The sequence below is a fragment of the Myxocyprinus asiaticus genome, chromosome 14, assembly GCF_019703515.2.
Source record: "Myxocyprinus asiaticus isolate MX2 ecotype Aquarium Trade chromosome 14, UBuf_Myxa_2, whole genome shotgun sequence".
Taxonomy (NCBI): Eukaryota; Metazoa; Chordata; class Actinopteri; order Cypriniformes; family Catostomidae; genus Myxocyprinus; species Myxocyprinus asiaticus.
This window is the reverse complement of record NC_059357.1, coordinates 44,577,442-44,603,295: the sequence shown is the minus strand read 5'-3', so window position 1 is coordinate 44,603,295 and position 25,854 is coordinate 44,577,442. Positions and strand designations below refer to the sequence as shown.

At 39.0% G+C, this 25,854-nt stretch overlaps 2 protein-coding genes across 2 annotated transcripts in view; one reads left to right on the top strand and one right to left on the bottom strand.

Annotated features, from left to right (window-relative positions):
• Nucleotides 1-20,131, top strand: part of LOC127451538 (kelch-like protein 20) — a 29,030-nt gene extending 8,899 nt beyond the window's left edge. The window contains exons 4-11 of the mRNA XM_051716280.1: nucleotides 3,212-3,355; nucleotides 5,277-5,463; nucleotides 14,282-14,428; nucleotides 14,558-14,686; nucleotides 14,905-15,081; nucleotides 16,124-16,270; nucleotides 16,357-16,522; nucleotides 16,629-20,131. Of these exons, the coding sequence (XP_051572240.1) occupies nucleotides 3,212-3,355; nucleotides 5,277-5,463; nucleotides 14,282-14,428; nucleotides 14,558-14,686; nucleotides 14,905-15,081; nucleotides 16,124-16,270; nucleotides 16,357-16,522; nucleotides 16,629-16,800 (1,269 nt within the window). The 3' untranslated portion in view covers nucleotides 16,801-20,131. The remainder of the gene's footprint in view (nucleotides 1-3,211; nucleotides 3,356-5,276; nucleotides 5,464-14,281; nucleotides 14,429-14,557; nucleotides 14,687-14,904; nucleotides 15,082-16,123; nucleotides 16,271-16,356; nucleotides 16,523-16,628) is intronic.
• Nucleotides 20,132-20,327: 196 nt separating this feature from the next.
• Nucleotides 20,328-23,963, bottom strand: LOC127451539 (NHP2-like protein 1). Its single transcript, XM_051716281.1, has 3 exons — nucleotides 23,797-23,963; nucleotides 23,365-23,485; nucleotides 20,328-20,777 (listed from the first exon to the last, which is right to left on the bottom strand). Exons 1-3 carry the CDS (start codon nucleotides 23,797-23,799, stop codon nucleotides 20,515-20,517), a joined length of 387 nt encoding a protein of 128 aa, XP_051572241.1. The 5' UTR covers nucleotides 23,800-23,963; the 3' UTR covers nucleotides 20,328-20,514.
• Between the last annotated feature and the right edge of the window lie 1,891 nt (nucleotides 23,964-25,854).

Below are 25,854 nucleotides of genomic sequence, written 5' to 3'. Positions count from 1 at the left end.
CTGCCAGTTTATTCTCAGAGTATTATCAAGCTCATTTTGCAGACGCAGTTTTTAACGGTATGGACACTGAAGAGATGGAGGATTTAACTAAATCATGTTCTGTTCCTTTAGACTCTGTTGCTCCCCTTAAACCCAGGAAAGTTAAGGGAAAGGGCATTGCTCAGCCTTGGTTAAATGATAATACCCGTCCTCTCAGACAGGAGTGGCGTAAGGCTGAGCAAAAGTGGAAAAAAGATAAACTCCAGGTCTCATATGAATCACTAATTGCATGCTTAACCAGTTATCAAAGTTCAGTGAAAGAGGCCAAGTCAAATTTCCTCCAACCTTATCACTGAAAATGCAAACAGGCTTAGAGTATTTTTTTAAGACAATTGACTCAGTGCTAAATCCCCTATCAGTTCCTTGTCCTGTTCCTTCTCGGGAAACCTGTGAGAACTTTCTAACATTTTTTGACAATAAAATCCTGGAGATCAAGCCATCAAAATTTGATCCTACTATGATGTTCACCAACTGGTTTGTTAACTTGTTTTTCAACCAGTCACCTCTGCCCAGCTAGCTGATCTTGTTTCTAAGGCTAAATGTTCCAGCTGTGAGACAGATGTTATTCCAGCTCGTCTTGTTAAGGAAGTGTTTGAAACCGTGAGCCCATCTGTAACAGCTATTATTAACAGCTCTCTAGTAAATGTTTTGTACCTGCCAGTTTTAAACATGCTGCTGTTCACCCTCTGCTTAAGAAACCTCATCTTGACCCATCTGTCCTTAATAATTTTAGACCTATTTCTAAACTACCTTTTATCTCTAAGCTCTTGGAGAGAGTAGTGTATTGTCAGTTGAATTCTTATCTTAGCACATTTAATATTTTAGATACATTTCAGTCTGGTTTCAGATCTTTCCACAGTATTGAAACTGCACTGCTGAAGGTCAGTAATGACCTGTTACAAGCACTCGATACTGGATTGCATGTTGTGCTTGTCTTGTTGGATCTCAGCGCTGCATTCAGTACAATTTATTATAACATTGTTACATCGTTTGGATTGTGTGGTGGGCATTCGGGGTGTCGCCCTGCAGTGGTTGGCCTCCTACCTCAAAGACCGAACTTTCTCAGTGAGCATTAGGAAGTATTCCTCTTCATCGGCTCCCTTATCGTGCGGTGTGCCTCAGGGGCCCATTTTGGGCCCTCTTCTCTTTTCGCTATACATGCTCCCCTTGGGTGCTGTTTTTCATAAATACAAGATTTCTTACCGTTGAAGAAGAGAAGAAAGCCTTCATTATTGTCACACATTATAAATTTTTCATATATACAGTGAAATTTCTTTGTTTTCACATATCCCAGCTAAGCTGGGGTCAGAGTGCAGGGTCAGCCATGATACGGCACCCCTGGAGCAGATAGGGTCAAGGGCCTTGCTCAAGGGCCCAACAGTGGCATCTTGGCAGTGTTGGGGCTTGAACCCTGATCTTCTGGTCAGTAACCCAGAGCCTTTAACCACTGAGCCACCACTTGCTATGCTGATGAGACACAATTTTATCTACCAGTTAAAACTGACAGTGGTTGTCCTTTTGATGTGCTCTGTGACTGTTTTGAGGATATTAAATGTTGGATGGCAAATAATTTTTTGCAGTTAAATGAAAGTAAAAGTGAAATTTAGATTTTAGAACCCCCCCAGGCCTCCATCTGCCTTGCAATTGGGTTCTATTTCCTCCAGCGTTCAATCACAAGTGAAAAATCTTGAGGTTATTTTTGATTCGTCATTCATTTTTGATAAACAAATTAGTGCAGTGGGAAAGGGTAGTTTCTTTCATCTAAGATCTTTCGCTAAATTAAAACAGTTTCTTTCTACTAAAGATCTGGATACTGTAATCCGTGCTCTTATAACATCACGTTTGGATTACTGTAATTCCCTGTACATCGCTCTGCTTCAAACTGCTATTTCTCGTCTTCAAATTGTTCAAAATGCGGCAGCTAGACTTCTTACCGTCACAAAAAAGAGGGATCGTATTTCTCCCGTTTTAGCAACTTTACATTGGCTTCCTGTAAATTATAGAATGGATTTTAAAATTGCTGTCTATGTATACAAGGCATTATCTGGTGTCACCCCGAAGTACATCAGTGACCTTTGATTCCTTACTCTCCCCAAAGAGCACTTATCTGTCCATCGTCACTGTAAAACTAAGGGTGGTCGGGCCTTCTCCCAAACTTTGGAACAGCCTGCCCTTTCACGTGAACTCTGCTCCATCACTTGCTAGTTTTAAATCTGTTCTTAAATCTTATCTGTATTCTCTGTCTTTTGATAATTAAGTGTTTTATGTTTTAGTTATACAGACTGTATTCTGTTTATTGCGCTGTATATTTTGTATGCCGCATGTTGTTTATTAATGTTGTCACTTGCGTATTTGCTCCTGGATTTTTTCTTTAATACGTTTTAAATTTTACTGTACAGCACTTTGGTGCAACTCTATTGCTTTTAAATGTGCTCTAGAAATACATTTTGACTTGACTTGACTAATGTAAAACTTAAATAAACACAAACACACACGGCAGCTGTGTGTGGCTCTCTCTCTCCCGAACTGACGCCTCTGGCTCGTCTTTATCCCTCTCCTCGGCTGATTAGCCCGATTGGGGGCCAGGCTGTGAGGGTACACAGCCCTCTTCCTCATCACAGTTGGTAAAGAATATCTGGCTTTCAATGCGTTATTTAGGTTCATTTATAATGGGTCGCAAACTCTTAATTGCTATTTTATTCGTTCGGCTATTGTATTGATATTGGAAGTTCCATTCATAATGTTTCCACCTTTTACCCGGAACAAATTTCACACCGGTGTTGTCCCTTGTAAAACCAGTAACACTGTACACTGTGGCAACCCTAGCGCAGTGCGCTAGATGACGCTAAGAAGTATATTCGATCTTGAAATCATGAGCGCCAAGGAGACTGCTGTCAAGATTTCTGTAAGATTTAGAAAAAGGAGTTATATTTTGGTCTGTTCTCACCCAAAACTGAATGAATCACTTCAGAAGACATGGATTAAACCACTGGAGTCACATGGATTACTTTATGTGCTTTTTAGGATGTTTTTTTTATCATCACATTATTTTAAAATAAGTCATATATAACAAAATATATAGCATAATATCAAAAAAATTGAAATTGAAATTAAATGTGATTTCCCATGACAATTAATTAACCCATTTTTCCCCCATTTGTTCCCCTCTCAGGAGGAGTTTCTGTCTCTTTGTGCTGATAAACTGACTGAGATCATATCCAGTGACCATCTGAATGTGCCAAAGGAGGAGACAGTGTTTGAAGCATCCATGCTGTGGCTGGAGAAGAACTCCTCACGCAGACAGAGCTTTGAAAAGGTCACTTATTAAGTCATTTATCAGTGTGGTGGCGCTCGCCTGTGCAAAACTCACTGCCACAATACTATTGTGGTTACCAGGGCATTGTTATGTGGTTGCTAAAGGTCTTCTGAGTGGTTGTTTGGTCATTTGGACATTGCATTGTGGTTCTGGTGGTTGCTAGGTTGATCCGGGTGATTGTTAGCTATTTGCTATGTGGTTGCAAGGGTGTTCTGGGTGGTCCTGGTTAAGGTTGCACCTGTTGTTTGAGATGTCTTACTTAAATTGGGACATAAGGTTTACATTAGGGTCTTAGGTTCCATTGAAATAAACGATACATACACAATGAAATGTATTATACACTGCCTCATTGTTTCAGTTGCATACTCTAATATTTAGTTGGACTGTCTTTAGCTTAGATTACTGCACGCATTTGTCATGGCATTGTTTCAACAAACTTATGCAACGTCACATTTATTTCCATCCAGAGTTGCATTGATGGGTATTTCCATCCAGAGTTGCACTTCCCTTCTTACCCTGACGCACCTATCGCTTTGGAAAAGGGTAAATCTGGACTTATCAGACCACATGACCTTTTTCCATTGCTCCACAGTCCAATCTTTATGCTCCCTAACAAACTGAAGTTATTTCTTCTGATTAGCCTCACTAACAAGTGGCTTTCTTGTGGCCACACAGCTGTTTAGTCACAATCCTGTAAGTTCTCGTCACTTTGTAGATGTGGAAATGCTGTTACTTTCACTATTTTTTATTTATTTATTTATTATAATTTTTTTCACCCAATTTGGAATGCCCAATTCCCAATGTGCTTTTAAGTCTTCGTGGTCGCGTAGTGATTCGCCTCAGTCCGGGTGGCGGAGGATGAATCCAAGTTGCCTCCGCGTCTGAGACCATTAACCTGCGCATCTTATCACGTGGCTTGTTGAGCGTGTTGCCATGGAGACATAGCACGTGTGGATATTTTGTCAACGCTCAACTCACCACGCGCCCCACCGAGAACGAACCACATTATAGCGACCACGAGGAGGTTACCCCATGTGACTCTACCCTCCCTAGCAACCGGGCCAATTTGGTTGCTTAGGAGACCTGGCTGGAGTCACTCAGCACGCCCTGTGTTCACACAAGACTCTTCATAGTCTACAAAAACAGCTAGAAGGGAAAAGAATGCGGGAATTTCTTTCAAGATGCATTTTTTAAAAGTTAAACAACTATTTTAACTTAATACACTATCCTAAAAATAAAAAACAACAATAGGGCCTCATAGAATGTTTATTAGTCTGTGCTGTGTTGTTTCAGTGTTAGTGGGATGTATTATGTTAAGCACAGTGCTCAGTGAAGCAGGTGGTTGATGGAGCTCCAGCATATATCTGGGATCAGCCGCCATTGTGTGTTTTGATTAATTAAATCTGTGAAAGGTCACATGCTCCATACAAGATATGATTATGAAGAAAATAGTCACGTGACGAGGCTTCCTCTTGTCTCCATGTGTGTGCATTGATGAGATGAGATCGGATTGCTGTGTTTACACATTATCTGTTGCTATGAAGTTATTTAAAGACTTCACCTTAGTTACAGCACTTAAGTAAGGCTCACTGCATGTCTCATGGTAATGTAGTGGTGATACTTGTGGTTGTAGTTAGAGGCGTTTTCTAAGACAAGCATCACTATTGCTACTGCACATTCTAAGCATTAGGGAATTTTCTAAACCTTTCACCTGGTGCATAAGTCGTCCTGCACCATTTGGACTGCACCACAAATTAAGGTGTAAAAAAACACAACAACAAAAAAAGCCCATAATCACAATTTTACTGATTTTACTGCCAATATGAAATTAAGCAAAATTGTGAATATCTTGATGGTAAAGGTGGATATACGATACTGTAGCCTATTACTAGTGCTGACTGACTGTCATTGTGTTGTGTAGGTTCTAGAGCACATCAGGCTGCCTCTCATCAGTCCATACTATATCCATGATGTCATCGAGACTCTGGATGTGGTGAAGGAATCGCTCAAGTGCCAGAAGCTCATCTCTGAAGCAAAGGATTATTTACTGCTGCAGGACCGCAGAGGAGAGCTGTACGGCCCCAGAGCTCGCCCACGACGAGCAACAGGTGACCACAGGGGATTTAAAGCCGGTTTATACTTCTGCGTCGAACCTACGCCATAGTCTCTGCAAAGTGGCAAACGTGATGGTTTGAATTTATAGTTCTGCGTTGATGTGTTTGCATCATTCCTCGAGTACAAAGCCAAGTGCTAGTGTACTGAAAGAAAATGCCTTCATTTCTGAAATAATTATATATTTCTTAAATAAACAAAAAGCAAAGTTATTCGTGGATTTCAAAGTATTACAAAGTATTTATTAAATGTATAAAATTATTGTAGCATTAAAAACAAGTTATCAAAGTATGTGAACATGTTGAGATTTAGGTACATAATTATACATGTTCCAGAGAGGAAGAAAAAAAACAGGCATATACTGTATGTTTGCTTTTGAGTCACTCAAAAAATAACTTGTGCTGTCAGTCAATTTAAAATGTTTAACCCTAAAACAGGCAAGAGTGGAAAACTATTAGCAAAAAAGAATTTCATGTCACTTTTTATATCAAAGGAATTTAATATATTTTATATATTTTGGATTTTATGAGTGTTGCCTTGTTAAGGTATAAAAAAAGTTAGTCATCAATATTTCTGTGTTTTATTTGATGCAAAAAATGATGATAGGGATAGTTTCTGATAGGGATGCACCGATCCGCGCTCCGATACTGATATTTTAAATGGATCGGGTATCGGTTCGACGAGCCCGATCCAAATCCGATACTGTGTGTTAATCATGTTCATTACGGTCAAGCTCCAGAAATGACATGAAAGAACCATTAAAAGACAATTAAAGTAGTTCATATGAATCCGTGCATTTTATTCAAAGCCACTTAAAGACGTGCGATAGCTCTGTGAATCACAAAAGGCTGTTTTATAAGTAAATATATAAAATGCACGTGCAGCTCCAGCCCGTTATTGAATGGCGCTGCTCTGTTTACACACACACACTCACGGCTATTTTTAGCCTTCATAGCAGTGCGCAATATTTGAGCGCTACTCACGAACAACATCTCAGATGTAGATGCTCAAAAGTTCGGTTCACTTATAATATGCATTTAGAATGGCACTGGAGGTGCTTTTTTTTTTTTTTTTTTTTTTTTTTTAGCAGAATTTGAATAAGCGAATTAAACTACTGTGAACTTACCTACAAACAGACACAAACAGGACTTCTTGAGAGTTCAAAATGTCAAAATAAAAGCATGAGGGTTTAGAAGTTAAAGGTGTCACAGAGAGACTCATGGACGCAGAGATATGAACTCAGTAGCAGGGTTTATTGAACAGATGATTGAAACAGTGATGTAAACATTGTGAGTAAATCCAGTTGAGCAGAGTGGCAAACAGCAGGTGAGTAATATCCAGACAGGGTATAGACACAATGAACAGATAACTCACAACAGTCTTATGATATGTGCAGGCAATAATGAAGACACAGGTATGTTTGACATAGTAGAAAGGTCTGGAGTCTCAGAGATACTATCGATGAGAACAGACAAAGAGTGTGTGTGAAAGCGGGGTATATATGCAGTCCTTGATTAGCCACTAATGATATGCAGGTGCGTGTAATCAGAACTCATGGGAGAGTGAGCACTGATGGCAGTGAGGAAGAAAGAGAGAGAGAGGCTGGTGGATCCATGACAAAAGGTGCACGATTGAGATATATTACTATATATTACTATTATAATATATTATTATTATTATCATTTGTTTACAAATTATAATAATATTTAAGTTGAATGGGTTCCAAAAAATAACTGTGTGAATGAAAAGTGGACTGATGTCTTACAACTAAATTGAACAAAAAAGAGATCTGAATCCTTTAAAGTCCAGACACAAGTTGAAAAAAAAAGCTTCTTTTCTACTGATGACTTATACTGGAATTACTGTTCATTTTGCTGCTACATTATCCAGTATACTAGTTAACAATGAAGTTTTTCTTAATAAGCTATACATTTATATTGAAATAATGTGTAGTTAGAGGTTTGTGTTTCTTTACATATTAAAGAGTACTCCCAATTAGTTCCACACAATAATGTAAAGATATTCTAAACTGATTGTGCACAAAACAACACTGGTATCGGATCGGGATCGGTATCGGACGATACTGAGATTTCCAATATCGGAATCGGATCAGAAGAGAAAAAGTGGTATCGGTGCATCCCTAGTTTCTTACTTTCCCTCTTATTTTAAAACATATCGTAAGTGTGTGTGTGTATGTGTGTGTGAGAGAGAGAGAGAGAGTGAGAGTGCATGTGAGAGTGTGTTTTTGTGTGCATGTGAGAGTGTGTGTGTTTGTGCATGTGAGAGTGTGTGTTTGTATGTGTGTATGAAAGAGTGCGATTGCGTGAGAGAGTGTTTGTGTGTGTGTGTGTAACATCCACATGAATGCCCGGACCCAAGGTTTCCCAGCCATTTTTCCTGCTGCCAGCTGGTCGCACTATGACCATGACCCATAATAGCCGCATCAGTATGATCAACCCTCATTACCAATCAGACAGCTGAATTTTCAGCAAAATCACACAATGCACACAGAAGATATAAGGCACTTCTTGTTTTCCATTTTTCGCCATAAATGTATTGCTTTGCCATGGCGACACTGTTCAAAATGTCAAAAATCAGTTCACTAGTTAGCATCTACAATGTCTTGGCATGATGTTGCACAAATTTGGTGCCAGTCACATGAATCCCCTGGGAGGAGTATTTAAAAGTTCAGTGCTTGCTATTTTCAGAAAATCCAAAATGGCTAACTTCCTGTTGGGTGGAGCTAATGACTATAATTATAAAAGTTGTCCGGCTTGATGAGAACTATATATGTACCAAGTTTGGTGACTGTAGGTGAAAATGGGGGTGCTACAGAGGCCGTCTTACATGGCAATTTTAAAGGGGGTGCTACAGAACCCCCCCGCAACTTTTGCCCAGCCCTAATTGCCGACGACTCTGATGTGTGTGCACAATTTCATTACATTTTAAGCATGCCAGTTGCCTCCAAAACACCCAAATATAGGAAGAAAGGAATAATAACAATGAATTTGTTGTCATGGCAGCAGTATTTAAGATATCAAATATTCCTTTACAATTTTATATCAGCAGTGTCTTGACATTATTCAAAATAATTTTGAAGCATTTCAGGTAAACACAAGATGGCTATTACAAAGTATGTTAAAAGTGCCATACTTCCTGCTGCCAGTTGGTGGCGCTATGACAGTGACCCATAATAGCCGCATCAGTGTGATCAGCCCTCCAATCATACAGCTGAATTTATCAAAATCACACAGTGCACACAGAAGATATAAGGCACTTCCTGTTTTCCATTTTTTGCCATAAATGTAAAAATCTGTTCACAATTTAGCATCTATAATAATAATAATAATAATCCTTAGAAGAACAGTAGGGTCTCCACACTTTCAGTGCTTGGACCCTAATAATAATAATCCTTAGAAGAACAATAGTGCCTCCACACTTTCAGTGCTTGGGCCCTAATTAATGAACACAAAGTCAGCATGTCCTGCACCATGGGTGGCCATGTTGGTTTTAAGTCAGGCTGACTTAAATCTGAACCAAGTCATGTGACCCACATACTCAAAACTGACCCAACTATGATAAATGATAACAAGAGCGGGTGAAAAACTCTTTCTCATACCCCCTATAAGAAACTAAAAAGTATGGTGCATATCTTGTGGTGCACGTCGCCTAATCGTCATTAATCTGTAATTAATCACAGATTTTGAAAGTGCTGAAATTTGACTCTAAATATACTTATTTTCCTGTCAAAATGCATTAATTTCCATCTTAGGAAAGAAAACAAAACAATATGTAACAAAATAATGCTTTATTAACATATTCCAAACAAAGCCTTCCACAGTATAAAGATAGAAATGCACTAAAATAGCACCAATTTAAGTAACATTAACATTTTCCCAAAGTCTAAGTGGGAGTTTAACAAATTAAAAGAATAGTCTCCCCATAGGTTGCATTTTCATTGCAATGGGCACTAAATCTTTTAACTCAAATCCTCCACGATATTAATCTGCCAGTAGACTGTGACTATCAGTTTGTCTACATTATGAATCATGAAGCCGCATTCATGTTTCACGTCAGGGTGTGAGCACCAGTCTCAGTCGCCACTTTGAACTTTCCACATGAAAAGCACTTGCAGACAAAAATGTCTCATTCTGCTTTTTGGTGAAAGTTAAGACTTTGCATGCTTTTGTGGTAATTTAAAATGTGCCATACCTAATTTCTGTCACAAGTTCCATCTAGGCTTGTTTTGTACAACAAATAGCGTTAAGAGCTCCTTTCTCCATCACTTCTGAATACTGATACTGAATCACTGCTGTGTGTGTTTGTGGTGTGTGCATCAGTGTAATGACTCTGAGCAGACACTTCGACACATTACAAAGGTTCCACCCTTCCAACAAGTGTTTATGCTGGTTTGTGCTGTATTAACAGTAAATTTATTAATTGCAATTAAGAAAAATTCATTTGTTACATTTTTTTTTTTTTTAATCGCATGCATTAACGCGTTAATTTTGACAGCTCTAAAAATAATATATACATATTTTGGTGTCATTTGACACTTCGAGCTGTAAAAAAAAAAAAAAAAAACGAAAAAAAATCAGACAATTTTTAAAAACTACTCCATTGGAGTTACGTGAAGCCATGCGAGGATCGGACATGTGAACTGCGAGCTCTGCGCATTTTGCTAGTTTTAAACTTTTACTGATATAAACCGGTGAGATTCAAAACACACTGTTCCATAACTGTTCTAGGAGGACAATATGTCAAAGAGTTAAAAATCCTCGGGCTCTGGAGACATTAAAAGACACTTACTGTACGTGCTCAAGCTGATACTCCCGAGCGGGCCGTGATCCAGGGAGCCGATTTGGTCTGAGAGATGCGGCAAGAGATTTTGGGCATGTTGGCAATGCTGACGAAGGTTGTTGCTCACTTGGAGGATCTTGCTGTGATATGTCGATCGATCACTGCCATGGAGACGAAGTTCTCTGAGGTGGTTACAAGAGTGGGGGATGTCGAGAAACGGATCGATTATCTGGAGTCATTGGAGAGGAAATTATCTGCTAATCCGCTAGCGAAAAAGGTGGATCTGGAGCGTGTGTGGGAGAAGTTAGAGGACATGGAGAACCGTAGCCGGCAGAATAATGTCCGCATTGTCGGAATTCCTGAGGCTGATGAGGGTCAGGATATGGTGAAATTCTTGGATGGGCTCCTTCCGAATCTGCTAGACATAACAGGCCATAAGCTGGAAATCGAGCAAGCTCACAGGGTTCCGGCTCAGAGATCCACGGAGAGAGACAGGCCCAGATCAATTCTGGCCAAATTTCTGAGATCATCTGATAAAGATATTTTGTTACGTGAGGGGAGGAGTAAAGGAAGGCTTTCTTGGAAAAACCACAGCGTTTTCTTGTTCCCAGACTTTGCGAATTCGACAAGAGAGAAATATGATCGATTCAAGAAATGCAAGAAACTTTTACATCAACGGAAGGTCACTTTTGCACAGATATTCCCGGCCAAATTGAGAGTAGATGCTAAGGATGGCCGTAAATCATTCACATGCCCACAGCAAGCGATGTCCTTCATAAAGTCAATGGAGTGAGTAAGTTATCTTGTGGTACTCACGTTGCAGCCGAGTGGACTGGCTCACTGAACATCACTTGACTGTTCGAGGAAACTGATCGCTTATTTTTTTGTGCTGGTTCCGCCTAGCGGCTTGAGTTTATTTTGTAATTAGTTAAGGAGTAACACACCTTCAGGACAGTTTAATGGATGAATCTACATGCTCTTTATACTTATTCCTCCTATTGGCTGGAGTTTGTTTTGTGGAGTATTTCTTGCAAAACATTGGAGTGATTAAGTCATTTGTTGTACTCATGTTGCAGCCGAATGAACCGGCTCACTGAACATCCGCTTGACTGTTTGGGGAATCAGTGTGCTCTTCTTGTGCTGGTTCTGCCTAGCGGCTGGAGTTTATTTTGTAGAGTAATACACCTTCAGGACAGTTTTATGGATGAATCTAGATGCTCTTTGTGTTTATTCCGCTTATTGGTTGGAGTTTGTTTATAGATTATCATTTGCCATGTAATTCTGTATCACAAAATTTGTATAGAAACACCGGATTTGAGTAATCCGATGGCAGAGTTGTCATGGGGGTTCTCGTAGGCGAGCATGGACTGTTTGAGTTTGGAGGGATGGACGCCGGTTGGCACTGTCGTGCGCAGGGTTAATGCGCACATTTTTATTTTTTCTGTTTGTTTGGTTTTGGGGGATGTTCAGGGTTTGATGGATGCACTAATGTTGGAATGTGATCTTTTATAATCTTGTTTTTGACACACAGTCTGTTTTTTCTTATATGTCAAAATGTCAAATGTAAATATGAGTGGATTGTCTCTCTCCACGTAGAATGTGAATGGGTTGGGGAACCCCATAAAAAGAGGGAAGGTTATTTCTCTTAAGCATAAGAAATATGATGTAGTGTTTCTTCAAGAAATGCATCTTTCTCTGCAGGAAGCTGAAACATTTGGGAGGATATGAGGTGGGCATGCTTTCTTTAGTGCTGGCTCGAGTAAGAGCAGGGACAAACATCTACAATTCAAATGTCTCAAACAGATTAAAGATACATTAGGAAGATCATTATCGTTTTAGCTGAAATTCAGGGGCAAAGTGTTATTTTGGCTAATATTTATGCACCTAATGCTGATGATCGGGGCTTTTTTTTTTATAGATCTTGAAGGGATGCTGCAAGCTGTTGGCACCCCTCATGATATAATATTGGGAGGAGACTTTAATCTTTTGATGGATTCAGTCCTTGATCATAGTGAAGCAAAAGTGTGCAAGCCCCCTAAAGCAACATTGACACTTCACAGGATGTGTAAAAATCTTGGTCTTACAGATAGTTGGAGACTTTTGAACCCATCTGGGAGGGACTATACATTTTTTTCATCAGTCCATAAGACGGATAGAATAGATTTTTTTTGATGATTGCTCAATTGGAAACATTTTAGTCTCAGATCATGCCCTGGTGTGTCTAGTGGTGTTGCCACAGATGAAGAAAAGGAAATCATATAGTTGGCGCTTTAAGGTATCCCTTTTGAAAAATCCAGAATTCCAACAAATGTTAAAGGCCTACAGGCAAGGCTCCAGTGCTAGACGGCTTTGCCGCTGATTTTTTTTTAGATCTTATGCTACAGAACTGGCTCCACTTTTGCTAGAAGTTTATATGGAATCATTAAAGAATGGAAAGCTTATGCCAACCATGACACAAGCCTGGATCAGTCTGATCCTTAAAAAGGACAAAGATCCAAGCGAGTGTAAGGGTTACTGTCCAATTTCCCTGATCCAGCTAGACGTTAAAATATTGTCAAAAATTTTGGCTAAGCAATTGAGTAAAGTTATGACATCTCTTATACATATAGATCAAGTGGTGTTTATTCGGGGCCGTAACTCTTCTGATAACATTAGGCATTTCATTAATGTCATGTTGGCAGTGCCAAACGATTAGACTCCGTTCGCCGCCTTCTCACTTGACACCGAAAAAGCGTTTGATATGGTAGAATGGGATTATCTTTTTAAGATTTTTGAAATGTACGGATTCGGGAATACTTTTATTGGGTGGATTAAGTTACTTTATAGACACCCTGTAGCGGCGGTTCAAACGACTGGATTAATTTCATATTATTTCACTCTGGATAGGGGCACCCGGCAGGGTTGCCCTCTTTCCCCCTTATTGTTCTGTCTTGCCCTGGAACCATTAGCAGCTGTGATAAGAAAGGAGTGGTGGCAGGAGTTGTGGCACATAAGCTTAATGACATAAGGACTCTGGTCCTGGTTGTTCCATACTGAGCAATCGGGGAAGAAGGGCCTTGGTAAGAAGAGGTGACCAAGAACCAGCACTCCACTGATCTGGGCTTTTTAGAAGAGTGGCCAGAAGGAAACCTCTCCTGAGTGCAAGACACATAAAAAAAGCACCTAAAGGACTCTCAGACTGTGAGAAAAAAGATTCTCTGGTCTGATAAAACGAAGATTGAACTGTTTGGCCTCAATTCCAAGCGTCATGTCTGGAGGAAACCAGTGAACCTGCGCAATACCATCCCAACAATGAAGCATGGTGGTGGTAGGATCATGGTGTGGGGGTGTTTTTCAGCGGCAGGGACTGGGGGACTGGTCAGGGTTGAAGGAAAGCTGAATGCAGCAAAATACAGAGATATCCTTAATGAAACCTGGTCCAGAGTGCTCAGGACCTCAGACTGGGCTGAAGGTTCACCTTCCAACAGGACAATGACCCTAAGCACACAGCCAAGACAACACAGAGTGGCTTAGGGACAACTCCTTGAGTGGCCCAGCCAGAGCCCGGATTTGAACCTAATCGAACATTTCTGGAGAGACTTGAAAATGGCTGTTCACCGACAGTCCTCATCCAACCTGACAGAGCTTGAAAGGATCTGCAGAGAAGAATGGCAGAAAATCCCCAAATCCAGGTGTGCAAAGCTCGTCGCATCATACCCAAAAAGACTTGAGGCTGTAATCGCTGCCAAAGGTGCTTCAACAAAGGACTGAGTTAAGGGTCTGAATACTTATGTCAGTGTGATATTTCAGTTTTTATTTTTAATAAATTTGCAGTTAGCAAAAATCAGTTTTTTGCTTTGTCATTATGGGGTATGGAGTGTAGATTGATGTGAAAAAAATAAAATAAAGCATTTTAGCATAAGGCTGCAACCTAACTAAATGTGAAAAAAATGAAGGGGTCTGAATACTTTCTGAATGCCCTGTGAGGGGAAAAAAAGCACAGTTTATAAGTTCTCTGTATGTTTGTTTGTCTAGGTACAGCCGAAGTTATCGTGACGGTTGGAGGAGAGGATGATAAGGTGGTGTTACGCAGTGTGGAGAGTTTCGATCCCCTCACCAGCCAGTGGAAGAGTCTGGCCTGCCTGCCATTCGCTGTCAGCAAACACGGTTTAGTCGTGTCTGGTGAGTGTATGACACAATGTGACATCACTCATTTAACATAAATTTACTTTTGGCATTGCATTTTTTAAATTTAATTGGCAATAATGGCTGTTTGGTTTATGTAGTGTGTTTATCTTGTGTTTTATGCAGGCTCGATGCTGTATCTGGCTGGAGGGGAGTTTCCAGACGGCTCGGCGAGCAGGGAGATGTGGCGATATGACCCATGTTTTGACTCCTGGTTAGAGATGGCACCCATGAATGTGGCCAGATCAGAACTGGGTGGGGCTCACTAAAAGTGTACTGGGCTCACACCTGCCCTGTTTCTTACCATTGTCTGGAAATACTCGATGTCCCTCTTGTTTTAAAAATTGAGATCAATGCATAAATAAACTCATTTAGTTTATTATAACTAAACTCTTCCAGAATTTCTCTTATTAATATGCTGTAGCCGAATTAACGAAACCATCACAGTGATGACTCTTGTTCTATTCTTTCAGGGTTGGTGATGTTGGATGGATATGTGTTTGCTGTGGGCGGTTGGGAGGGTCGGTCTCGTCTGGACACCGTTGAGTGTTATAATCCTAACACAAACACTTGGCAGTTTATGGAATCAGTCAAGATGGCGGTCACTAGTCCAGCTGTGGTGGCGCTGGATGGATTGCTCTATGTGACCGGTAGCATGTTTCCTCCTACATAAACTCTAGGCACTGTTGTAGACTGACATACAACTACATGGACAGAATCTGTGGCCTGCCGTCCTTTACCACAGAATTTTTTTTTGGCTTGGTTTGTAAAAACAAACGAAAAACTTGTGCACAGTAATTGCAATGGAAGCATCAACTCAAATAGTTTTAGATGTATAACTTTAACAATTAAAAACCATACTGTTATTATGAATATACCATGAAAATGAATATTCCTTTAAAGGTGCACTCAGTCTTTTTTCCTCATTAAAAAAGTTTTACATATGTAAGCCGTGTCCCAAATGATGCACTGTGCACTTGGACTATACACTATGCACTCAGCCATGTAGTTTATGAATTTTCAAAGTGCAGTATTATCCCAAATGTAACACTTAATGTTTTTTTACTACACTGAAGCATTCGTAGTTTTTCAGCTGACGTAAGTGACATTTCAAACGCACGCGATGCGTTGCCGCTAGTTTAAGCATGTTAGCCAACCTCAGTTCAACACTTATCTCATATAATGAACATTTTCATATGTGGGGTGGGGTGTTGGTAAATTAAACTCACATTTGTAAGATGCTGTCTTCACTGAAGTTTCGGTACTTGCCACATTCACCATTAATTACAACTGTTTTGTCAGGCCAGCATCACGGCCAGGTAACTCCACCCCTTCCGCCATATAGGGCAAACCGCGGCCGTTGACTGCAAGAAGTGTCCAACATTCCACACTCTTATTTCGGTTGAAGAAATACATCATCTGGTTACTTGTGGTACACTTCTTTCTCTTGCATTTTAGGTGTAAACATACAACCATTACTTGCACTACAAACTGGCCTAGAATAGTGCAGAAGTGAGCAGTTTGGGATGCACCTTAAGAAATTAAAAGTACTTTTAACAAATAGTTAAAGGTGATGAGTGTATTTTTTTATGTTAAAGGAATAGTTAACCTAAATATTAAAAAGTCGTTCCAAACCCATACGACTAGAGGCTTTGTTTAATAGTTATGTAAATTTCCCTTCTCAAACCATAGGGGGTGCTGTTTTAGAAGATGGCGATGGCACAGACTTAGCACAAGTATACAACCCTAAAACGTGTGTGTGGACCGAGGTGGCACCCATGCAGATTGCTCGCTCCGGATCTGCAGCCTGTACACTGAAGGGCAAACTTTATGTCATAGGTGAGAATGGTCTTAATTCCATAAGCTATTTCAGGTTTATATGGTAGAATACTGAATCACAAACTTTCCCAATTCTTCCTCTCTAGGCGGCTGGCACGCTTCCACAGAGAACACCGATAAGGTAGAGTGCTATGACCCAAAGACCAACAAGTGGACCATGTGTGCTCCGATGAAGGAGAGACGCTATCGACCCGGTGTGGCTGTGGTGGATGGAAAGATTTATGTTTTAGGAGGAGAGGAGGGATGGGACAGGTGAGAAATACTTCACTTGTTCTGAGAAAAGGCTATTTCACGACATGTAAAGTGACCAATCATCATAGTTTTTCTCTCTTTTTTTCGGGGTGAATTCTCCCTGCAGGTATCATGACACTATAGAGCGGTACTGTGAGGAATCGGACAGCTGGGAGATCGTCGGTGAGATGCCCACCAGTCGTAGCTGGCTCAGCTGTGTCTCTCTTCAGCTCAGGAAAGACACTAGCATGAGCAGTCGTTCGGGCACTGCCTCCGAGACGGAGTTTCCTGTCGACTGAGAGCGTCAGAACGCCATCTGCATCACTACTGGTTGGTACAGAAGTCCAGGGAGCGAGCTTTCAGAGTGCCTGGCTCCATGTCATTTTCCACAGGCTGTTCAAAGATGGAAAAGGTCCGACCCAACTACAGGAGGGTCTTAAGACAATACTTGTGCCATAAGCCGTTTCTCCATGGTGTGAGACTAGATACATCGATGGATATCTGTGGTGACTGTAATGGTGTGTTCACCATGTCGGACTCACCATAATTATGAGTTTTGGCTTGTAAAAAATGCTCAACTCTGAATTTTATGAAAGCTCTGACTTGACTGGTGTGACATCATATAAAAATAACCAAAATGGCAGCGTCCTCGTCAGGGATAATTAGCCAAAAATTACAATTCTGTTTCTGTTTGATGTGCCATTTTATTATAGCCACATTTACCCAGTGCGTTTTCTTTGTTCTTAAACATTTGAAAGAACACATACCTATAGGCAAATAATAAAAATGATTAAATATTAAATATTGTAGTCATCAACAAAGCTGCTAATGGAGCCATTTTGGAATGTTTATAGAATCTCCAAGTTTTCATCTAGTAATTACAATAATTTTGACCTGGCGTGAACGCAGCATAAGTGTGTGTATGTGTCCACTGCCATCCGTCTCAGAATCTCCACAGTATCAGTGTAATAATGTGACGTTACAGTGGTGTACAGGGTTTCATACGCTGATCACCTCATGATTGTGACTTATGTGCTTAATTGTTTTCTAACAATGTGTTGTAGTGAAGAATTTTTTTACTTTTTGTATAGTGATTTTCTTTTTTGTATTTATTAGTTGTTCTTTGTTGTGTTGAGAGATTCATGAAATAACTACTACAAATACACATTAAACACAATGACATTCATTAAAACTGTAATACAGTGTAGTATTACTTGGAAATTAATTTACCACATACACTTCTGAATATTTACATACATATATTTATATATACAATCACTTAGCACTTTATTTTGAACACTGGGTAGGGCCTCACTTTGCTCTCAAAACCTAATTTCTTCATGGCATGGATTCCACAAGATGTCGGAAACATGCCTTTGAGATTCTGGTCCTTGTTGACATGATTGCATTACACAATTTCTGCAGATTTGTCAGCTGCACATTCCAGCTGCGATTCTCCTGTTCTACCACATCCCAAAGGTATTCTATTGGATTCAGATCTGGTGACTGAGAAGGCCACTGAAAAACAGTGAACTCATTGTCATCTTCATGAAACCAGTTTGAAATTACTTGTTTCAAATCACCATGTTTTGTGACATGGTGCATTCATTATCATGCTGGAAGTAGCCAATTAGAAGATGGGTAAATTGTGGCCATGAAGGGATGCACATGATCAGCAACAATACTCACATAGGCTGTGGCATTCAAGCGATGATTGATTGGTATTAACAAGCCTAAAGTGTGCCAAGAAAACATTCCCCACACCATTACATTACCAGACTAGACTGTTGACACAAGGCAGGTTGGATCCATGGATTCATGCTGTTGGCAGCAAAATCTGACCCTACCATCTGTGTGCCTCAGTAGAAATCGAAATTCATCAAATCAGCCTACATTTTTTTAAGTCTTCAACTGTCAAGATTTGGTGAGCCTGTGCCCACTGAAGCCTCTGCTTTCTGTTCTTGGCTGACAGAAGTGGAACCTGACGTGGTCTGCTGCTGTAGCCCATCCGCCTCATGGTTTGATGTGTTGTGCATTCTGAGATGCTATTCTGCTCACTACAATTGTACAGAGTGGTTATCCGAGTTACTGTAGCCTTTCTGTCAGTTCAAACCAGTCTGGCCATTCTCCATTGGCCTCTCTCTTCAACAAGGTGTTTCCATCTGCAGAACTGCCGCTCACTGGATATTTTTTGTTTTTGGCACCATTCAGAGTAAACTAGAGACTGTGTGTGAAAATCTCAGGAGATCAGCAGTTACAGAAATACTCAAACCAGCCCGACTGACACCAACAATCATGCCACGGTCAAAATCACTGAGATCACATTTTTCCCCATTCTGATGGTTGATGTGAAAATTAACTGAAGCTCATGACCCGTATCTGCATGACTTTATTCATTGCACTGCTGCTACACGATTGGCTGATTAGATAATCTCATGAATAGGTAGATGTACAGGTGTACCTAATAAAGTGCTCAGTGAGTGTATTACAGAAAGCTTCAGTTACACCATTGTCAAAAGTTTGGAATCACTAAGGCCAAAAACTTTGTTCTTGAAAGAAATTAATGCTTCACTTTACCATGAATTAAATTGATAAAAAACACTACCTTAAACATTAGTAATGTTGCAAATTATTAATGCTATTTCAAATATATTTCAATTTACAGTATGGGACAAAGGGGTCTGTAAAAAAACAAGACACAACTTTGCAGGTATGTCCAAATACTGTCTTACTGCACACACAAAAGTATGTACTACTTTCCCATTACCAGCAAAGTGCATTAGTTTAGTCTCGTAATAAATCTCACCTTATCTGTCTTGTGTTCTGACAACTTTCCCATTAAAAGTAATGAAATGCACATGGAGTTTCTCATTTATTACAAGTCTGTAAAATTTTGGATATATAACACCTTTGAAAAATGCTTCATCATGTTAAACCAACTGCATTTGGCTAAGCGTAAATTTTTAAAAAAAAAAACAAATATATATTTTCTTCCAGTAGTTAAATAAACATGATCACCAATGGCAAAATGGGTACTAAAAAGTCAACATTTTAAAACCTCTGAGAAACTTAAAGGTGGATGTTCACCCAAAATGAAACTCGGTCATCATTTACTCACTTGCCAGCAGCCATGTCACCCTGTAGCTCAAGATTGGTTGCCCACTGAAGCTATGCAGGGTTGAGTCTGGTCAGTACCTGGATGGCAGACCTGCTGGGGAACACTTAAGTTTGCTGCTGGAAGAGGTATTAGGGAGTACAGCAGGGGGTGCTCACCCTGCGGACTGTGTGGGTCCTAATGCCCCAGTATAGTGACAGAGCCACTATACTGTAGAAAGGCACCATCCTTCAGATGAGATGTTAAACCGAGGTCCTGACTCTCTGTGGTCATTAAAGTTCCCAGCGCACTTCTCGTAAAGAGTAGGGGTATAATCCTGGTGTCCTGGCTGTATTCCCTCAATTGGCCCTTCTCAATCATGGCTTCCTAATAATCCCCATCCACTAATTGGCTCTATAACTCTCTTTCCACCAATAACTGGTGTATGGTGAGTGTACTGGCACACTATGGCTGCTGTCGAATCATCCAGGTGGATGCTGCACACTGGTGTGGTTGAGGGGAGTCCCCTGTTCAATGTGTAAAGCACTTTGAGTGTAGTGTCAGAAAAGCACTATATAAATGTAATGTTCATTCACTTACTTGCTACAAACATGAGTAAGCAACTTTAATTTGGCTTGTGTATCCTTTTTGAAGCTCAAAAGCTCCAGTCCCCATTCATTCATTATTCAAAATTTCTCTTTTTTTTTTATTTATTTTTTTTTTTATTCGAAAATAGAAAGTCATATGGTTTGTAACGACATGATGATTTATGATGAGAATGTAAAATGACAGAACTGTTTTTATGGGTGAAATGTAAGTTTAGCATACATAATTCTAGTAAAACATTCTGTGGTGATCTACAACTTAGAAGACAGACCTGTGCCAACACATACATGTGCCATTGAGCTTATACAGTGCATCAAACCAGCAGCCTCTCAATGGCCATCTGCACAGACTGGATCTGAGGCTTGAGCTGCGAGCCCTCTTTAATGGTGACTGAGGTGGCGATGACGGGCCTGGACACCCCACATGCGCGGCCCAAGGCCTGCTTTGAGCGCACGAACACGTACGGGACGTTCTTATCCTCACACAACAGAGGCAAATGCAGGATGATCTCCAGAGGTTCAGCATCTGCAGCCATCACAATGAACTCTGCGATCCCTCGGTTCAGAGTTTTAGTGGCTGAAACAAACCCAAATAAAGGCAAACATCTGTCACTTAGCTCAATAAGATCAGAAATGTGTTTTTAAAAAGTAAAAGGGGGCCATTTTGATTTCACATTGACTTTAAATAGCTGATCATTCTACTATGATCTCGTAGTCTCACATTTGCACAGACTTTCGATTTGCAGCATAAAGTCTGATCCAGTTAGCAGCTTATGGACCCTATTCACATACTGTGATCATGCATTTCCACCTTATTTAGCAGTAAACCTTTATTATTTAGTGTAATCGTATAAGATTGTACTTTATAACATTTTACCCTGTATTAATTACAACAACAACAAAATCTCACATCTGTGATGAGGTTTCTAATATAGCTGCTGAGGGAGTGATGGAGTAAAATTTGGCATCTTTCTCTCTTCTGACTCATGATTCATCTCTCTATTTTTTCGTCTTTTGGAAACCATGGAAATGCAATAGTGGATTCTTTCTTTAGCTTTTTGAGCAAATGGAAAAACAACAAATATTTTATGTGGTCTTCCCATTTACCGCTATAATTTACTTCCATGTCCCAAACACGGATATGTGAAAAGGGTCCATTGTGGCCAAAAACCACCTACTTAGAAAGTAAAGGACCATCCGAATGGCGTGTAAAGCGAACAAATCACAGTTAATTTTGCTTATACACGTGATTTAGGTGGATTTATCGAAGTAGATTTACCAAAACAATAGGCAAGTGGGGAAAAACTCATTGGGTCTTAATCATAAAACATAAGCAAAAGAATGTGTAAATGCATTCTTGTAAAACTGTCAAATGTTGTCAAATGTAATTGTCCCCTTGAATTGAATGGGACAATCGTTTTACTAACGATTTACACACATATTTGTTCTGTTCGCATTGAACAAGGCCCATTGAAAAATTAAAAAGAAATAAGAAAAAGCAGAATATACAGTGGATTAAGGCTTTCAAACTCAAAATTCAAATATTTGTCGAAGATAAAAATGCACAAATGAAAAAAACACTTCAAATTTTTTTAGGTGTGCCAAGCACACTGATAAGCAATGTGTTTTAAACACTTTTAAAAAGGAGGAGTTGAGTTTGGAAAAGCACATCTCGAGATTTCTGAACTTTCTACTGAAGTGCATCATTCCCCGTTTCACTTTATACTCAAGATTTGAAAACAGGAATCTTTTGATTTTATTCACTTTTGTTTTTTTGCAATAATACAATACAATCCAGTGCTGATTGGTTTATATTTATTATTATTCATTTTTGGCCGAGATCTTGTAATGATGACGGGAGAGTCGAACCACTCCGTAAAGTCTTCTCCACCACATCTCAAAGACTTTCAATGGGGTTATGGTCAGGACTCTGTTGTGGCCAATTCATGTGTGAAAACTATTCCTCAAGCTCCCTGAACCACTCTCTCACAATTTGAGCCCAATGAATCTTGGCATTGTTGTCCTGGATTATGCCTGTGCCATCAGGGAAGAAAAAATCCATTGATGGGATAACCTGGACATTCAGTACATTCAGCTGACTTCATTTTATTGCCGCATAACCTTGCTGAGCCTAGACCTGACCAATTGAAGCAACCCCAGATCATAACACTGCCTCCAGAGGCTTGTACAGTGGGCACTATGCATGACGGGTCCATCACTTCATGCACTTCCCTTCTTACACTGATGCACCCATCGCTTTGGAATAGGGTAAATATGGACTCATCAGGCCACATGACCTTTTCCATTGCTCCACAGTCCAATCTTTATGCTCCCTAGCAAATTGAAGTCGTTTTTTCTGATTAGCCTCACTAACAAGTGGCTTTCTTGTGGCCACACAGCTGTTTAGTACCAATCTTGTAAGTTCTCGTCGCATTGTGTGTGTGTGGAAATGCTCTTACTTTCACTATTAAACATAGCTGTGAGTTTTATGGTCGATTTTTCTATGATGTGACTTCAAGCGTTTTAGTGATCTCCGATCACGATCATTCAAGATTTTTTTCCGACCACATTTCTTCCGTGAAGCTGACTGTTCACCACTATCCTTCCAGGTTTTAATAATGTGTTGGACAGTTCTTAACCCAATTCCAGTGATTTCAGCAATCTCTTTAGTCGTTTTCTTTGCTTGATGCAGGCCAATAATTTACCCCTTCTGAAACACAGTAACATCTTTTCTACGACCGTGAGATACATCTTCTGACATGGTTAAGAAATTAACCTTGTTAAAAGAACTGTTGCCAACTGAAACATATTAATCACTGAAATAATGATCCAATCATAGGCTATTAAGTATCAGCTTATTTAAATCCAAATAGTGACTTTTTTTTTTTTTTTTTTTTTGGCCAGGCAGTGTAGTTTATTTGCTTCTATAGGTCTCAAACAAAACAAAATATCCTTTAAAGTTTTGAAGCCGCAAACCTCACATACTTTTGAGGAAGAATTAATCAATAGACTCTCCAAAGCACTCGTAAAATCAACCCAGTCCCTTTAAAATGCAATTTTGTTTCCTGGCAGAATGACAGAAACCTGTGCACCCCAGGAAGATGCACTTCACTGTTACACACAGTACAATCTGCATATGTGGTAACTATTAGAATATCAACTACCTTCATTTGCCCCTTTTCTCAGTTGTTTGTAATTGGATGCTTGTTGCACCAGGTCCAGGATGGTTTTGGAGAGAGTGGCATCAGCAAGAGGATAAGCTTTGGGATTCACATCCGATTCAGCCTGGAAGAAAACAGTCTATATCAAACCACAATCAGACCATGTGCATGTACTCGATCAACACTGGCTAAAGTTTTCTGCATAGAAAGATCTGGACATGTTTAAGTCTTTAAAACAATATTTTACAAGTTAGTAAGATCAGGGGCTGCTAGTGTTTCACATGTGGGTACCTGGCAACCGTTAAATGATTCTTCATAGGTAAACAAGCGTGTAAAACCAACAATCCAATAGAAAATGCGTCACGTGTTTAAGTAATGATTCTGTATAAATGCACACAATAACCTGATATGAGATCTATTCGGCTGTAGAGTTACCATTGCGTCAAGCTGTGATCGAGATCTCGGTGTCCTCTCAGCGTGTGCTTCACGGAGGACGAACAGCCCGTTAAGTGTTCTACACGGTGAACAATACCGAGATTTTTAATACTTAATGCGGAGCACCACGTTACGTCATCAAAATGAGACAGCTTTTTTAACGCATTACAGTAATGCTTCTATTATGACTTTAGAAACCGGGAAGAGGATGTACAGCATAGAGCCATCCTAATACAACATAAAATAAACAAGTGAATGAATGATCAAAAACAATGCGCATAAATAAAGCTACGATATAAAACAATAAAAAGAAATACATTTTAGATGATAAAACTCTGATTACAAATAAATAAATAAAAAATAATAATAAAACAGCTCCAGATAGCACACAAGTCCAAATAGCTATTTATTTATGAATTATTTTCAATGAAATATAAAAAAGATTTTAACATTTCATTTATCACATCCAATCCAGTATCCTATTGGAAAAACATTACCTTAAATAAACATTTATAAAAGTAAACAGTTTGCTATAATTTGATACAGTCATTGATACTTCGTTCCAAAACTAATTTATATAATCACAAAAGCAAATGTGGTGAAGTTTCTAGTTTAGAATTACAGAATATACTTTTGAGAAAGTATGTACAATATAAATTTGGTAAGATTTTTTTGTTTGTTTGTTTGTTTTTTTTTTTTTTTTTGGAAAATGTCTGGAAAAAAAGATTCTGGGAGTTTTGTATTGTATGATTCCCAATATTGCTTTAAAATTTGAGAATGCAGTTCTTGATTTTATATGTTAAAAGTAAGAAGAGTCTGATGTATTTGTTATATTTTATTTTAAGTGTAAATTTAATAATAGCAAGCCTTGTTTGAACATTTTTATATAAAAATAGAAATAAATATATATGTAATATGTATGTATGTATGTATGTATTTTATTGTGTTCTCATGAAAAGGAGTGGTGTTTTATGTAAGTTATCTTTTGCAATAAAACGAAAGAAAGAGAGAAAAGAAAGTGAAAGAAAAACAGAAAGAAAAGAAATAAAGAAATAAAAAAATGAAAGAAATGAGAAAGAAAGAAAAAGAAAAATGAAAGAATGAAAATTAAAAAAGAAAGAGAGAGCAAAAGAAATAAAGAAAATGAAAGAAAGAAAATGAAAAAGAAAGAGAGAGGGAAGAAAAAGAAAGTGAAAGAAAAACAGAAAGAAATAAACAAGGAAAATGAAAGCAAGAAAATGAAAAAGAAAGAAAAAAGAAAATGAAAGAAAAACAGAAAGAAAAGATAGAAAGGAAAATGAAAGAAAGAGAGAGGACAAAAGAAAGAAACAAGAAATATAAAAAAAGACAAATAAAAAAGAAAAACATTTTTTTAAAATGCACATTGGCTTAAAAATTCACATTTGAGGTATGAAAGTGTCATTTATGTTGTAGAACAAAACGTCCATGTATGGTCGAGTAATGTTTACCACAGACCTTATTTTACATTATAAAAACCCATGGCGAATTAGACTTCTGGATTTAATAGAAGAGTTGATGGATGATATGAATTTGATATGCCTTAATGATAGTGGAGGTACAAGGATAAATGTGAGATCAGGTCAAGAAGCAGCACTAGACTTAACGCTAACAACAAATACTGTAGGAGGAATAACCAACTGGAGGGTACTAAGGAAATGTACTATGGGAAACGACCACTTTCCTATAATGATAGAAATTGCTGGGAATGTTGCGGAAAAAATACGTGGAGATAGGATAGGAAAATGGATGTATGAGAAAACTAATTGGACAGAACTTGTTAAAATGACTGAAGAAGGATTTATTATGAATGATGTAATAAATGGTGATAATATAAAAACTATTAGTAAGAAAATGATAGGGGTCATCAAAAATGCTGCAGAAAATAATATCCCCAAGAGTAAAGGAAGAAGGACAATGAAAATGGTACCTTGCTATAAAAAAGAAAAGGAAAGCATTTAGGAAAGTTGGGAGAACTCATAACTTCCAAGATCTGACGGAGTACAAACAAGCTCAAGCAAAAGGAAAGAAAATAGTAAG